At 35.5% G+C, this 17,541-nt stretch overlaps 1 protein-coding gene and 1 long non-coding RNA gene across 5 annotated transcripts in view; one reads left to right on the top strand and one right to left on the bottom strand.

The window, feature by feature from the left end:
- The window catches only part of celf3a (cugbp, Elav-like family member 3a), a 129,195-nt gene that overhangs the window by 109,343 nt on the left and 2,311 nt on the right, over positions 1–17,541 (top strand). For 2 of the 4 annotated variants that reach the window (XM_039767464.1, XM_039767448.1), the window contains 5 exons: positions 909–1,058; positions 1,995–2,060; positions 2,442–2,546; positions 7,734–7,877; positions 8,297–8,443. In XM_039767464.1, coding sequence (XP_039623398.1) covers positions 909–1,058; positions 1,995–2,060; positions 2,442–2,546; positions 7,734–7,877; positions 8,297–8,424 — 593 coding nt within the window. In that variant the 3' untranslated portion in view covers positions 8,425–8,443. Of the gene's footprint in view, positions 1–908; positions 1,059–1,994; positions 2,061–2,441; positions 2,547–7,733; positions 7,878–8,296; positions 8,444–10,897; positions 11,029–12,901; positions 12,990–17,541 lie in introns of all 4 variants that reach the window. The other 2 variants (XR_005635430.1, XR_005635431.1) reach the window with 2 other exon arrangements.
- LOC120538063 lies at positions 2,073–17,468 on the bottom strand. Its single transcript, XR_005635432.1, has 3 exons — positions 17,305–17,468; positions 10,191–10,288; positions 2,073–2,229 (listed from the first exon to the last, which is right to left on the bottom strand). It is a non-coding gene; the product is annotated as an uncharacterized LOC120538063 (long non-coding RNA).

Raw genomic sequence — 17,541 nt, 5'->3', positions numbered from 1 at the left:
CTTTGGGATCTGTTTCTCATTCAGTTTATTAACTGCATTTAATCATTTCACTGCTGAGTCTAGAATTTTTTTACATAAATGCAGCTTAAACTACAAGACTTTTTGTTAAAATCATTGGCATCAATATGTCAATAATATTATTATCTTTATCTGACCAAAATGTGAGTTTATTAGATTACATGGCATAATCTAGAGGAGGGGCTGGCAAACCAATGGTTCAAACCCTTACTCCATTTGAACCCATTGTGATGACATGTTCTTTTCTGTTTAAAATATAAAGGAGGTGACTTCATCCACCCCCTTCCACCTCACCTGGATAACCAGTAAAGTACAGAGATTTAAATGTATGAACTGCAAAGAGTCATTAAAATTTTTGAGTAGCCTGTGATTAAAACAGTTTGATGACTCTTGACTTAGAATTTATATTGATTTTAAAGCCCACTTATATCTATGGACTAGGGTTTGACAGCCCCTCTTGTCTTAAGGACTGAAGTTGGACAGCTCTTCTGCTCTTCAGTGCTGACACTGAACAGTCAACATTCGTTAAAAATGTATTGTTGGAGAGCCACACAGCCCTTGAGGACTGAAGTTTCACAAGCTCAATGATCCTCAAGGATTGAAGCTGGGTACTACGTTCCTTGAGGACTTGAGATGGACAGTGTCATGGCCTTCAAGGAATTGAGCTTGACAACCTCATAGCCCTCAAGGACTGAAGTATGGCTGTTATTCAGCACTTGATGACTAGAAATGGACAGATCTGCTTCCCCCAGCAAGTGAAGTCTTAAGGTGACTTAGCACTTGTGGGTTGGAGCTGGACTGCCCTGAGTTACTGTTGTTATTATATGCATACTGCTGAATTATCTTGAAAACATTTAGTCATATTTGGCTGCTTTGTCTGTTTTTTTTAGGTACAAGCACACCCCCAACTATTGCTGCCACTCCAGTGCCTGCACTCCCTGCCCCAATTGGAGTAAATGGATACAGTCCAGTTCCGACACAGGCTAATGGACAGGCTGCTTCAGAAACTATCTATGCCAATGGGGTCCACCCATACCCAGGTTAGCAAGAACACAATCAATAAGAACTACAAATAAACCCTTATTTGTACAAAGGTGAAGAGTGCTATCAGCTTGATCCCACCCAAACATGGGCCAGAATGCCCCAAAAAGAACCGAAGTCAGGAGCAAAACAAAGCAGGAGATTCAGGTTTTCCTATCTTTTTGTACTACCTAGTTCTTTTTAAGTATCATAATAGAACAGACATAAACATAATTTAAAATTGAAATCCATACAGTTCAATATACAGTTTTCATCAGTATATATAAAAACTGAAAATAGGGAATTAGACTCCCAGTGTGTTTCTTCGTGCCAGTCCCAAGCACGGATAAATGGAGAGGGTTACGTCAGGAAGGGCATCTGGTGTAAACTTTTTCCAAATCCATATGCGGACAGATGATCCGCTGTGGCAACCCCTATCAGGAGCAGCCGAAAGAAGAAGAAGAAGAGACTTAATAAATTAGATCTTTATACACAATACATTCATTAAGATATCAATGGCAAATTCATACCAATTAAGAAATTTGTATTGTACATTATATGGAAAGGCAAAGTATTTCTTATAGGTTTGGTAATTAAAGTAAACCTAAATGCACCCTCCTGATTTCTGCTGCATGAAAATAAATACAGGTATAACAGTCACAAATGAGAAAATGATATGCAAGATACTATTAAAAGAAATAATTCCATTTTGATTTTGTTTTTTTCTTTGTAAAGCATGGTCTAAAAATACTCTAAAAATACATTTGTAATGCAAAAACATTAGAAAAGGAAGATGACCTCTGAGCACTAAGGCCTTACAGATTAAAATGAAATAGCAAATTGGAGGAGTCCTTAGTAGCCACAGTCTTGTAAACTGTGAACACTTATAGGCGACATTATTGTAAGCAATAAATGATTTCTGATAAAATGTTGACATTGTGCACTCTTGTCTCCAGCCCAGAGCCCAGCCGCTGCAGTAGACCCCCTACAGCAAGCTTACGCAGGAATGCAGCACTACACAGGTGAGTGTTGCTTTAGAGCATGTCTGCTTTACATGGACTAAATGACCTTTACTTTTTTGTGATCCCATACCTCTCTGACCTTGTGAATGACATGTTGAGAAATGAACTTCAGATTAAGAATCATTTTCCTTCCTGGATCTCATGGGTTTGAGTATGATTCTTCAGTCTTCTGCAAAATAAAATAGCAACTATTTTGTTCTATTGGCAAACACAATTCACTTAGGCCCGTGTGTGATATGACCTGTACTTTTCAGCAAGACATGTAATAATTAGATACTGCTATTCTGTTAGACACTTCAAACTACAGGAAGAATTATTTTAAATAAATGAGCTAATTGCAGTGTTAATTTTTTTTTTTTTTTTAATGTCCTTGTTTGACAGCGGCTTATCCTGCTGCATATGGATTGGTGAGTCAAGCATTCCCCCAACAAGCCACCATTGTCACTCAACAACACCAGCAACCCCAACAGCAGCAACAGAGAGAGGGTAACATATTTTTTGTATCATTGAGAACCTTTTAATTAATTTATTTGCTTTTCCTAGCTTTTGCGCTAATGAAGGATTTTTTAATGCTGTCTTTTTCCTCCTATTATTTGCCGTTCCAATATAATTTTATTCAGTGTCACTCAGCATCCACTATTGATCTATATTTTGGTTTGCAGGTGCTTTTTGCCTGAGGCTCATCCGCTGGAGCATGTTATTTTGTTATGCTTGAGTAAGAATGGACTGGTGCCCTGTGCAGGGCTGTTTCATACCTTTTGTCTAATGTGGCTGGAATAGACTTACATAGCCATGTAATTAACAAAGCAGTCTAGACAATGAAATGACAGTTTTTTTTTACAGTTTAAATGTAGTTTCACTCCCAACATTATATTTTCAGTCCTGAAACCTATGTGTGGATTCCGTTTTATTTACATACTATAACTCAGTTCAATTTATTCTTAAAAACAGATTTCCTATTATAATCCCAGCATACTGAAAACTATTTTAAATATCCATCTATTAATGCATTCATCTTTCTTGTGCCCTGTACTGACATGATCATTTCTTGTCCTCTATGACCCTAAACTGGATAAAGTGGGTTTGAAAATTATATTCTAATACTAAGGTTACTTGGACTTGAAGTTTATCCCAATAGAATTTGTGGCAAGAGAGAAACACACTTGTAATCATTCTTACTGGACCAATTTACAGTTATTTAACTTAGCACATGCATGCAGTCATATACAGTACATAGAATGCTACCTCCACACAGTTATGATTGGGCCAGGGCTTCATCTCAGTTTCATGCAGATAGGAGGCTATTAAAATAAAACTCACACACACTGCATCAGCTTCAACACAACCACAAATTCATAAGCGTACAAAAACACTATGGGATACGTAGATTGGAATAGATGTGCATGCTAGGAATAATGTCAAGGAAGCCACAAACATTAATACATACAAGGGGCATTTACACAAAAGCAAAACACAAAGTTTAAATCAATAACACGCGTGCACCTCTGGTAACTCAGCAAGCACTCCCTTCTCACTTTTCTCACTTTATGTGTCTCTGTCTCACTCTTATCTGTCTCTCACTAATCAAGAAACACATCACCATATATTTAGACATACTATATTGTATACCTACAGGTTTTGGTATATCAGATTTTTTTGAAAATATTATAAAAAATATATTATTAATCATCAATTAATTTATTAATGCCTGCATATTTAACAATTCAGTACGAAAAAATAATATACTAGGCAATTAGTTACTCTAACACAGCATCAACACAAGATGAGAAGGTAAAGTTACTATTTAAGAATGAAAGCACCATTATGGTGAGATTATTCCAGTAGCATTTGTGCACAAGACAAAAAGCAACCTTAGATGGGATCCACATCTATCATTCAGATAGCCACACTCATTTTAATTGGCTTAGTTTAGGGTAGACAGTCAGTCTAACCTACATAATATATCTTTGGGAAGGGGGATGAAATCCTTGCATGTAGAAAAACTGATATGAAAACAGGGAAACATACATATATCAAACAGACAGTGAAGGAGTCAAACCCACATCCCTTGAATCATGAGCACTAAACATTGTGCCACCGCATCTCTCCAAATTCAGTTTAGTTAGTGTTCATGCGAGTGTTCAGTTAGAGTACTGTACACATTAAAAAATATAGTCTGTTGCCAATGAAACAAAATGCAAACTTTATTGTTTAAACTTTAAAGACTTTACTACAATAAATAAACTAAAGATCACTAAAATATACAACACTACTTCCTGCTCAAATTTAATTAGATGTCATCTGCACTATGCAATAATCATTCCAAAATACTGAGACACACCTGTTTATATAAAGTGCTGCAATTCACACTGCATGTCATGACAAAAATCAAGCTATGAAACCTAAGGAACTCTCTGGAGATGTGCACAATAAAAATGATATTGAGGCATAGATCCGGATAATGGGATAAAAGCATTTCTAAAGCTTTGAATGTTCCCAGGAGCACAGTGGCCTCAATAATAGTGAAACAGAAGATGTTTGAAACAACCAGGGCACTTCTTACAGTTAGCTGTCTGGCCAAGCTGAATAACTGAGCAGGAAGGCTTTTGTTCAATAAGATGTCCAAGAACCCAAAGATCATTCTATCAAAGCTTTAGAAGTCCTCATCCTTCCGACAGGTTCTCCCAGCTCAGCTGCACTCCATCAATTAGATGCTTACAGTAGAGTGGCTAACTCCTGGATTGGAGTTTGCCAAACAGCATTTAAAGAACTCTAACAGCATGATGAAAAAGACTGTTTGGTCTGATGTGACAAAAATTGAAATATTTGGGCAGAACTTAAAGCACCATTTCTAAGTAAGAACAGACACTGCTTATCACCTCCCTAATACCATTGAAACGGTGTAGTAGGGTGATGGCAGCATCTTACTATGGGGGTTCCTTCTCAGCAGCAGGGACAAGGAGACTGGACAGAATTAAAGAGTGAATGCTGCCAAATTCAGAGAAGTCCTTGAAGAAGACCAGTTCCTGACCTCAGATTGGGGCATAGAGCCATGATAACTCTGTAGTGGCTTTGAGACAAGTCACTAAATGGTCTTGAGTGGCCCAGCCAAAGCCCAAACTTAAACCTCATTGTCCATCTGTGGTGCTGAAGATGGCAGTTTACAGATGCTTTTCATACTGTCTAACAGTGCTTGATAGGATCCATCAGGAAGAATAGGATAAACTGCCCAAATGCAAGTGTGCAAAGCTTATAGAGACTTAACCAGGAAAACCTAAAGCTGTAATTGCTGCCAAAGGGTCTTCCACAAAGTACTGAATTAAGGGCTGATTACTTATATAAATGAGAAATTTCAGTTTTTGATTGTGAATAAATTTGCAAAACTTTTTAAAAATATGTTTTGATTTTGTCCTTATAGGTTGGGTGTAGATTGATGGGCAAAAATAGCAAATTAATCCATTTAAATTTAAATGGATTAAATACTACAATTAATACTACAGCAAACAATAAATTGTCCAGAAACTTAAGGGGTCTGAATACTTTCCAAATCTACTTATTTGATTGTTTATATTTAAAACTGACAGGAACTTTCAAGTATCTCCCACTGTAAAAAAATGTGAAATTTACGGTAAAAAAACTGTCAGCTTTGGTTGCCAGAATCTTACTGTAAAAAATAAGATGACAATATTTTTAGGTCTACCATATAACATTATAGTAAATAACTGTTTTTTTTTACAGCACATTACAATAGAAAGAAACATTTAACCATAACCTGGAATCCATGAACTGTAATAAATATAAAAATCATTAAACTATCAAAAATTTATACTGTCTGTATACAGTTTGCATCAGTAAAACAAACAATAGCAAAGACATTATGTGATTTAATTTTATACATTGAAAATAATTCAATGTTTAAGGAAGTTATGGCACATTGTCTGATGGAGAAGTAAAGTTTGCTTTTGTGGTGTATGGTGTCCTACAAGTGTGCCAGCTTACAGTGCAACCCACCATAAATCATCTTTCATAACCTCCAAAAACCTTCAGCACGTGGGGAAAAATAAGTTTGCTAACTCTGTTTTGTATCCCTACTGTGCAAAGGAATGCGGAAAACCAAGAACAATATGGCAAAAGGGGGAGTTGCCTTATGCAAATATTGTAAAACTATGTAAATTTAGAAATCGGTGCCAAGAAAAAGACCCAGAAAATGTTTAAGTTCTAAAAAATTGCATCATACTCTATATGACAACCACAAAAACATATTTTACCTCGGTGAACATTAATTCAAATTTATATTGAAGAAATAGCTACATAAAGCAAATACATATGATCATTTTGGGTTAAATTAATGTAAGGTAGTTGCTTAAATTTAAAGAATATATATTCTTGGTGTTAACCATATGACAGTGTATTAGAGCAAACCACACACTGTCAACAAAAAGCAACTTTTCTTTAAACAGCTTGGAGTAGTGAAATGAAAGGTATAATACGATTTCCTTTCAGATGGCATTATCTCATTTTTTGGTGCCATATTTACTACTTTTGCACAGAAAAATAATATTTTTTTGGTTAACAATGTAAAAAATATATCTGTCTGTACATTTTATTTCAGTGCTTCAATGTTACTGAAATAGTGCTTTACTGTTTCACATTTTACAGTTGCTTGCTTTTGCTATTTAACAGTTTTATACTGTAAAATTAACAGGCATTTTTTCAGTGTAACCGTACTGTATCATTAAACGGTATCTAGCATATTTTGAAGTTAGAAAATAATCGGTTTTACAGAACTTGGCTGTAAAAAATAGATTAAATGTATTGTTTAAGACACAGGTAATTTTCAGGAGAACATAAGGTAACTTTCCTTTTTTCAGAAAAGGTATTTTTCATGTCACCATTCACAATATTTTTACCGTTAAAATATTTTTACAGTGTACTCCTTTACCATATTCTGAGTGAGTATTAATGACACTTTCTACACTAAGAAACCTCTAAAAAATAATATGGCTTCCATGGAGCTTATTCTGGCCTTAATCCCAATATTCCTGTTCTTCTTTGAACATGCCTTTGTCTTCCTTGGCTCCCTGTCAATTCCAACCAATTTGGAGCTGGCCATACATTCTTCATGTATGATGCCATTACATGGGGCAGATGTCTTTCAGATCAGTTTGCCCATTGAACCCATCCTCCTGGGGAAACATCAACTAATATGTCAAATATCAGTTAGAAAAACATGGAAATTAAGAACATTTGTGTCAAAAAGCAAAACAGGACCTGCATTTCCAAATAAGACTAATGCCTCGAGTATTTCTGGAAATTAAATTGCATTCTGCTTCACGGACTCACAATTGCATAATGAGAGGTGCATGAATCTTATGCAATTTTGTGTTGTTAACCTCTGTCATGTAGCCAGAAAAAAATATTGTCTCCTTTGTTTCTGTCAATAACTCAATCATATGTAATGTATTTTATTGCTTGTATAATGGTCATTTACAATACTTATTTATTTGATCATAGTGCAATGGCTGTGATTGTATCTTTCTTGAACCTTCTTGAACTACATTCCAAAAATTCTAAAAAAATAATGCTTTATACTTTAGACACAGCTGAATATTCTCCTGTAGCATCCTGATGCAAAATACCCTTTAACTTAATGAATATTTTTATGTTTGATAGGCCCTGAAGGCTGCAACATCTTCATCTATCACCTCCCACAGGAGTTTACAGACTCTGAGATGTTACAGATGTTCCTTCCCTTCGGGAATGTTATCTCTGCCAAAGTCTTTGTGGACCGAGCTACCAACCAGAGCAAGTGTTTTGGTAAGGTGAAGTCTTTCTGCTGACTGGTAGTTATTCACATTTGCTCACCTTTAATTTAAAGGAATGATCAAACACTGAGTTTTAATTTCCTAACATGTGCTCAAAAAGATGACATTTATTTTAAGTATCAAACAGGTTTTAGCCCAAATGTAGCCCTCCCTTAAATTTCCAGGTGGTTAATGGCTGCATTTCCTGAACCCCAGGGAATATCCTTCTTAAATTATCAGAGGTATTGTAGTTGTATAACAAGTAAAGGGTTGGTTGTGTGTCTCACCTTCTTAAAGCTCCCTTGATTAATGTGTTGCCTTGCTGTATATTTTTGCCAAAGTCGGTAAGGTACACCTAACTGCACCAATGATTTGTGTATCTGAACAACAGTTAATTTTTTCAAATGTTTTTTTTTACTCTTTTGGCCCTAGGATTTGTAAGCTTTGACAATCCAGCGAGCGCTCAGGCTGCCATTCAAGCCATGAATGGATTCCAGATTGGCATGAAAAGACTAAAAGTTCAGCTAAAGAGGCCAAAAGATGCCAATCGTCCATACTGATAGAATATGAGAAGAAAAGGTCAGTATTGAGCACTGCTCATTTTCTTTGTGGTTTTACCATTTAAATTCGACTATAACCATTAAATATGTTGATTAACTAAATTTAGAAGGGGCAAATTGGGTTTTAATACACTGTTTAACCAATATAAAATACTAGCCGTTTGTGTCTTCTTTCAGTTGTTTTTGTTTGAAGAGCCTACTTTATTCATTTTACTGCACAAGAGTTAGAAAAAAACCTAGTAAAATATAAAAGAAACTTTGTGATTTTTGATTGGGAAGTTAGTTTTGCTAATAAATCCTAAAGTTCTAAACTGCATACCTAAAATGATTAAAGAATAATTGGCTCACATCCTGCTCTGATATACTATGTGTTTCAGTAAATAGTCTAATGAGAATTGAACTCACATGGGGTTGAGTTTTTAAGTACAAATCAGAATGCAAAAAGTATGTTTGAGGATTCACTGAACAATATATTGGACACAGTTCTGGGCAGTTGAAAACAAAATTGCCTGCCTAAAACCTAAAAATAGTTACACTGAGGTTATCGCATATTTTGTTCAACTGATGCATATTTTGGGCTTCACACTAATATGCTTTCCACCATGCTGTTCCCATAGATATTTGAGAATGTTTGTTTCTATAGTGAAATGATAATACAACAGATATAAAATATATTAATTAATTAATTACAGAAACTCCAGTCAAAACATAAAATGCCTAGCCATTCATTTTCCAGCTTGATTTTATAGTTAAGGAATGTGGGGAGCCAAAGACTATCCTGGCAGCACTAATTGACAAGGCAGAACATGCTCTAGACGTGTCACCATTATGCCATAGAGTATAGTCACACTCACCCAAAGTCAGTCATGTTCACAATTGTCACTGAAATGACACATTTGTAGGTTGTGGGAAGAAAACAATTTGAAACACATTATGTAATAGTTTACATAACAATTAAAGAATGGCCTCAGACATATGCAGGTTCTTAACAGTTATACTGTGTATGATTGATACATCTGTCTATTTTCTAGTCTTTTTTTTCCTGAGATGGGTTCAGTGAGCCTCTTCTTTGTCTCAGTAGTGCAAAACAGAATCCAGCCATAGGCAGGATGCAAGGATAAATTCAATCACACAAGAGGACACTAAAAACATAACTACTGTATGTGTATGATAATAAAGAAAATTTTGTTTACAGAAATTATTTTCTTCCAAATCACCATGAAAAGTATTCTTGAGCCTTCTCCTTTGTGCCTCTCCCACAGTTTTTGCCAAACATTACGTTTTCTCAAAATGTTTACGCATAATAACCAGAAAACAATACGTTTTTCATGTACAAGGTTGATTTTAGTTGATGACACTTAAATGTTTCTAAATGTGTGATATGTTTTCAGCAGTTTTAGAAGTTTTACAGCAGCTAGCATTGTATGAAAGAAATGAGGCAGTTAAGTCCATCTGTTTGTTTTGGATACATATTAGCTAACATATGCCAGAATCCTATGTAATCAGTTCTTAATATGGAAAAGTATCCTTCCATTCATCCACTAATCCAACCTGTAGCTAGGCTTTTGATTACAAGGAGCCAGATCCCATGCTGGCAAAATTAGCACACAATGCAGGAACTGGCCCCAGATGTAATTCTATCACTCATAACACACACACGCACACACACACAAAGATCCACACTTACTCAAAGTAGTCTAATTTAAAGCTATCAGTTAACTTAGCATGAAAACCTTTGAGAGGCATGAGGAAATGGGAGTACCTACTATAACCACCAGGGAGTGACTCTGCTCCTGGTAAGTCCATTCTCCTGGTTCTTCCATTATGGACTGTCTGTCTTCCTTCTGGGCACCCACACTACATACTGTAAATTATGGGGAGAAAATGAAAGCTTCACTGTGACAATGACATTGCTGGCAAAGGAGCTCAAGGACAAGGAGCTGTAAGACAACAGCAGTAACCAAAACAACACTGTGCTACCCAGGTGGCAATATATTCAGTTTAAAAGAGCATGGCTGAACAGTGACCTTCAGACTGAACTCTGTCTGTGTTAAATTCTTTAGACTCATCTTTAGTACATATTTCATTGCTGAAATAAAAGTTGGCTTAGTATTTGTTATGCTGTTTGTGTATTGGAAATTAAACTAATTTCGATGATAGCATAATGAACGAATAAATAAACTGAATTAAATGGCTAAAATAAAGAGAATTGTTTGCATAAAAGTTGAAGATGACACATGCAACACATGAAACATCTTGGTGCCAGCTTATCAGGAGATGTAAGGTAATTGATAACCTCACTGTAACTACTCAGTTATTGTTTTAGTGAAGAGTTTCAGTGTAAAACTTATCTTCTGTTTGTTTCTTTTTTTAACCATCTCTTCTTGGAGGGAGCTGGTATTTGGTTATTTAAAAACTTAAGAGTTTCATTTTGACTGCAACATTTTGTGATTCTACTGTATTTTTTCCTCAGTTGTTACACATACTGTACATTACATGCTCGGCGCCCCTTTGTCCTGTGTGTGGTGCAGAGACATTCAGTTAGTTCTTATTAGTCCATCCAGATGTGGGTGAAGGGGCTGAGCTCCCTTTTCATCCCATATTGTGAGTTGTGTTTTTAAACACTTGTCTGTGACTGTTCTGTGTTTTAATACAACCATTACTTTTTAAAATCTGTTTTTTATTTATTGACTGATTATTTTTGTGTTGTCTTTTCATCATTTTTTTATTGTCAAAATTCAAGAGAAAAGTAAACTTGCTTTATGGCCCTGGAAGTGTTCAGAACTGAAATTTTAACACTGAGACTAAAGGAGGGGGGCCTGAGAGTGATTGTGTGTGTGTATGTGTGTGTATGGGTGTGTGTGTGAGGGTGTGGGTGTGTGCGTGCATGCAAATGTGTATGCATGTGTGTAAGTGGAAAAACTTGGGTATCTGACTCTTCTTCAGTTACAGTGCCAGCTGTAAGTAAAACAAACACTCCATTTTGGCCCCAATTGTTTGCAAATGGCTGCTTTGTTTAAATGGTCATATAATTGGATAATAAAATACTGCACTCATTAAATTTAACCATTAATCTATGTTGTGGCCTCTCACAGATGCTGCTTATAGAAGTAACAATAAAGGACTTGTCCTTTTTCCAAAGTGCTAAATTGTCCTATAATATGACACTAAACAATAGCGTAAAACTGTTCTCAGCCCTTTGCCGCCTCTGTCATCCTTTAGGAAAAATTACAGTTTGTCACTCCTGCTTTTTACCCTGGTCTACGACCTTCACCTTACTAATTGTCTGAATAATCCAAACAGAAGATTCCATAGCTACTTCTACAGTTATGGTTCCTTTTTTGACCAGTTTCCTCATTTCTTCCCCGCATTGTGCTAAGGAAATTCATTAACCATCTGGGACTTCTAAACTCCACTAAGTCCTGATATTTCAACCCAACCTAAGCATGGCACATTTACCATAGAAGCCGAAGGCAACTTGGCTAAATAAGACAAGCCTGGTGTCTTTATTTTTTTTTTTCTTTTCCAGGAAGGGTTTACTTCTTCTTATAGAAGTGATTGACCACTTTCTTAAGATATTTTGCTCTGTCCCTGACATTATTCAAAGGTGAACAGAAAAAAAAAACACTTTAGAACCCCAAAACTGCTCTGATGGTTGATGGTGTTTTGACTTGTACACTAAAAACAGTTAATGCCCTCAGATTACTTTGCTCTCTAGACTGAAGCTCTTTAATAACCTTATAAAAAGTAAATCCAAATGAACACTCTTCCCTCCAGGTCCAAAGTATACTTTTCTCTTTCAAGGCAGGGCTCCTGTCCAGTTTCAAAACCTCATTCCTTGGCACAAGCTTTATACCTTTTACAGTGACCTCCTTTATCAAATATGGAATTTATTATTGGTGCCTGACATCTTTTCAGAAGACTGCCACAGTATTCTTTTCAGGCAATATAGTAGCATAGCTAACACTGGTCAATTTTCATGTGACATTTTATATTGATTTTGTACAATACATTAATAGAACTATTCAATATAAAATGGACACCCTGCCTCTTGGGGATAATTTTCTGTGCAGCTTGCAGAAGCCACTGTATTAATAATATTTAACAATATAATCAAGCATCTCTTTTTAATTGTTAATTTATTATGAATTGTCTGAAAAGCATTACAAAGTGGCAGCCTTTTGAAAAGTTTTCATAAATAAGCACAGAATGAATGGCTGGGAAGGGAACACAAAACATGCCAAATGAATCTAATTGTAAAGGAGGAGGAGAACACAGTCAACAGGTCTAAAGCTTGTGAATGCTGGGAATCAGGGGTTCATATGGGCCAAGAACCTGACCTTAAAAAGAACTGAAAATAGAAAGTTAATCAATAAGCATATCCTTTCTTTTCTATATAATAAATATACTAATATAAATATAAAAATAAAAAACAATCCTTTTTTTTTCTTTACTGCCTAAACCATACCCAATCCAGGCAGGGTCCAATCATATCTCGAGATGACAGTGTCGATATGACGTTCTAGCAACCATTAGCTGTCATGGGAGACATAGCTCCATCCCTTGTAAGTTGCATCCAGTGTAATGGAATAAAACAAGTAAATATCATTGAAGGTATCGTTTGAGAAAAAACGTCATGTGACCAAAGTCTCGCTGCGTTGCATGACGTAGTGGCGTGGAGTCTTGGATGTGGCGTGCATTCTCTTGCTCGTGGTTTTCAGTGACGAGTAGTTGTTTCCGTGAAATTGAATTTTTTTTTTCAAAAAATTAAAATATTATTATTAGTGACATTCCTGGTTTTTTAAACCCACTCTTTAGTTTCCTTGTAGACCTTTATTATTCATGTCTGTGTTTGTGCATTTTAATTCATTCTGTTGTGTTGTATTATGTTATTTTAATTTTATTTCATAAAGTCTATCTATCTATCTATCTATCTATCTATCTATCTATCTCTATTTTATACTGCCTTTCATATCTATCTATCTATCTATCTATCTATCTATCTATCTATCTATCTATCAAAATAAATAAACACTTTTTTCAGAACTATAGTAATATTTCTATCAATATGTCAATCTATCTGACCTCTACTTGTTAAAGACAGTTATAGGAATCTACTATTCTGTATCTGTTATTTAAAAATAAATTATCTATCTATCTATCTATCTATCTATCTATCTATCTATCTATCTATCTATCTATCTATCTATCTATCTATCTATACTTATCAAATAGTCATTTTTATGTTGATTACATTGATTTTGGGTGTTTTCTTTTGTTGTTCTGTACATCTTGCACTATTGACATGCTTGTGATTTTGTGTTTGAACGTCAGCACACTTTATTCTTTGTTGTGACACGAGGATTCTAAATCTGCAGTGCATTATAGGGAATGATAACTTTAACTAAACAAAAAGCCACCTATTCAGTGACATCTGGCAGAATCAGTTAAGTCATCAAGACTGTTATTATAATGAGCAAACTAGATCTATCTATCTGCAAAGCTACGAACAAAGTACATGTGAAGCAACTCTCACTAGACTTTGCACTTCTGAATAATATTATCTACTGTATCTGCACTACAGGAATAGCCTTTGCCCAATATCCTGTACCTGCTACTTATCGGTTGTATAACAATGTTGTGTCTAACTAGCATCAGTTACAGTTTAAAATAGTCAGTCACACTAAATGTTCCTCAAAAACTGCTTGTGCTATCTACTTGTTTTGATGGATAGATCTGGGAGCAGCAAAGTCTTGGTGAAGCCTTCTTTGTTAACATTGTATTGGAAACAGCCTGCACTCTGTAATGCACTGTAGCTACAGCATTGCGCTTGACTTAGAGGAACCTTGTCGTATTTCCTGTGTTTACTTCACAAACCAAAATGGAGAGCTCTAAAGCAGTATTCTTTTTTTTCTAATTCATGTATACATATGCACATACATACACAGTATTTCAGTTTAATTATTTAGATTGCTAACTCATCTTTTTAAATTTGGGCCGGGTTTATAATATTTCTGCAGAATCTCTCAAAATAAGAGCTCTACATGTTCAGAAGCCTATCATGTGACCCCTACCACAGTGTAATCTTTTCATCACGAACTATGTAAACAGACTTCCAGAGACAGATAAAGACAATACAAATGGGTTTCAACAAGTGATAATTAACTTTGTCAGAAAACCTTTTTCACACTTTGTCAAACTGTTCATTGTGTAAATATAAAATTATGAAATTCACTTGCTTTGAAAATGGTGACACACTGTCATATGAGTCAGGGCCCTCTCTAAAATCGGATGATATTAGGAAGAGGTGTCAGATTGACACTTTGACTCTAGAACTGCCTCTCATTTGTTATATTTTACATTTCCTCACAATATCAAATTTGAATAGAACCACACACTCTCCGTGAGTCAAACATTAATACATTTTCCAGTTTCCTGCAATGTCGATACATGATATCCAGTCTAGAATTTTAATTATTTATTTATGCAGTGTTGCTTTTTAATTCTTTAATATTATTCTTTTATATCAAATTTAGATTTTCTGGCCAAGGATATGGCACACATTTACATACATTATAAAGCCAAGAACAATAAATCATAACATACTCAAATAATACATATGCTGTATATACTGTAACAGGGTGCCTTATGGTGTCTTTCCACCCCTGGAATGGTGTAAAGAAGCCTGAAAAATAAATTCTACACCTTCTAAAAAACTCAAGGTAGAATTAGACAAAGGGCATACACAAAGTACCCACAAAAGAAGACCAGCTAATCACTAGCTGTCATTCTGGACTTAGTTACAACAGGCTGCAGCATACCAAGTAGAATCACTGTCCTTCTTGTCCACCTCTCTATTCTCTCTGCCACCCGAGTCTTCCTTTGGTACCCTTAAAAATGACTGCTGACCACCAAAGTAGTCTTCTGCCAGTCCTTCTAGAGCTCTGCCTTAAAAAAAGCAACATAGTCTCAGCTTTGTTGGCTTGGGGCTATATGTTACTCCCTTCATATAGGAGATAACCTGCAAACATCTGTTGCTACTTTCTTTTTTTCTTTCTTTCTTACTTAGCATAAGGTCAGCTATCCCTGAAATTTGTTCCTCTACCATGTTCAGGGAATCTCCTCAGCTTCTTTTGGAGTACCATCTCTCTCCTCTTTGCACCAGGGCATTTATTATCACTACCATATTTACAAGCCCCTGCAGCTACCCTTATTCTTGCACTGGGGTATATAATTGTGTGTTTTCCTACTTCTAGTGTGGGTTTATTCTCTTTTTGAGGCTTACTGATTCCTGTCTGTGCCCAGAGGTGCTCTTTTCTTCCTAGCAACCCTTTAATAATAATAATAATAATAATACATTTTATTTATATAACGCCTTTCCCATGCTCAAGGCACTTACAGAATATAAGAAAGAACGGCAGGGTATACAGTATATAGCATTGTACAAACCAAATAAATAGATAAAGAAGATTACGACAGTGAATTCAGAGAAAAAAAAAAGCCTAACAGACAACATAATTGATGGTCTAGCACACACACATACAGGTTACATGAGCATCTCGACAGAGAGGTAAACTGAGAGAAGGGTAATAAAGTCAGGTAGAGCTAAAAGCCTTCCTGAACAGATCAGTTTTGAGTTGTTTTTTAAAAGAATTCATGGAGTCAGCTGATCTCATTAATTTCGGTAGGTCATTCCAGAGTCTGGGTGCTATACAGCTGAAGGCCCTGTCAGGCAACCCTTCACAATATATCTATACACATTTTTTATTTGGGCATGACATGGGTTGTTGGTCTAGTGTCTTTTTAAGCAAAATTAACAAAATATACAGTAACTCCATCCCAGCAAGAGCCAAAGGCTGAGATGTCTTCTCTTTAACAAATTCTCTAGTGCTTTATGGCACAGGTAATGAACACATTTCCCATTCAGCCAATGCTTAATATTTCTTAAACAAAGCACAGATCTCATAACTTGGACATGATTTATATCATTTGTTATAGAATCTGAAATTAATAAAATAAAATACCACATGTGGAAGATTTAACACGCACTGAAGCAATGGGTGTTTCTAAGCATGTCAGTTTTGCAGGGGTATTTAAAATAGAGCAAAGTACTATTAGTGGAAAGAAATGCTAAGCCTTCACACATTTACCTTGATTTTGTAATATTTTTTGGCACATACATATGCAGACACATTTGCTACAGTTAAATAAAGTGAACACATTTAATTGAAAAAAATCATGTATTACTCTTGAACAGCTCTGATTATGCAACACAGTTCTGCTAAATTCCTAGTAACAACCATTGGTCAGCTTGTAAAATGAAAGTAAATCGGTATTTTAGAACTAAAAAAACTGAATATTCCAAAAATATTTTATTTTGTAGAGAATTTTATTAAAGACGAAGAAATTTTGTTCCTAATGCCTGTTACTTCTGCTGTGGTGGATATGTTTCAGCATCCCCTTATATTTAATATGAGCTAATTTGTATGTTACAGTTCTGCAGCTTTTCTGTGAGACTTCTGGTTAGTCTCAGCCACTTTCTGAATTTCATTGTCATCAACTCAAGGCTCAGCTGAAGCCTTTCTCTTAGCACACTATGTCTCAGACAATGATGCATATTGCAGGACAGTAAGATACCAGGTGCAAGAATCCCAGCTACAGAGAAAAGTAACAGCATACAAGGAAGGGGGAGATCATGAAGAAAACTATACAGTCGTATACTATTACATTTCACTAGACCATGTCATATATTACTTAAAATTTGGTTTTGATTCTCTTTTTTCTGCTGCTACTTAATAAAGAAAAAAAGATTGACTTCCTCCAACTCATTCTTTCTCTTTCTCTCTCACTATATATATAAATATATATATATACATATACCTTTTTTTTTCCTTTCCGGTTACGCTAAACCAAGGTTTGGTTTGTTGAGCTGAATGGTGGTTGGATGTCTTGATGGATACACGACACAATGCCTTGTGCTAATGTTGCAGCTTCCCCTTTTTCCTGGAATTCTGGGTAACTCAAAAGGTGCCAACTCTCATGCAGGCATATTAACATGTAGGTTTAAACAGAAAAAAATCCAATTAAGAAACACAAAAAAAAAATATTTGTATATAG

The sequence above is a fragment of the Polypterus senegalus genome, chromosome 1, assembly GCF_016835505.1.
Source record: "Polypterus senegalus isolate Bchr_013 chromosome 1, ASM1683550v1, whole genome shotgun sequence".
In the NCBI taxonomy this organism is placed as follows: domain Eukaryota; kingdom Metazoa; phylum Chordata; class Cladistia; order Polypteriformes; family Polypteridae; genus Polypterus; species Polypterus senegalus.
The sequence above is the reverse complement of the archived record's forward strand: the minus strand, read 5'-3'. Positions and strand labels throughout refer to the sequence as shown.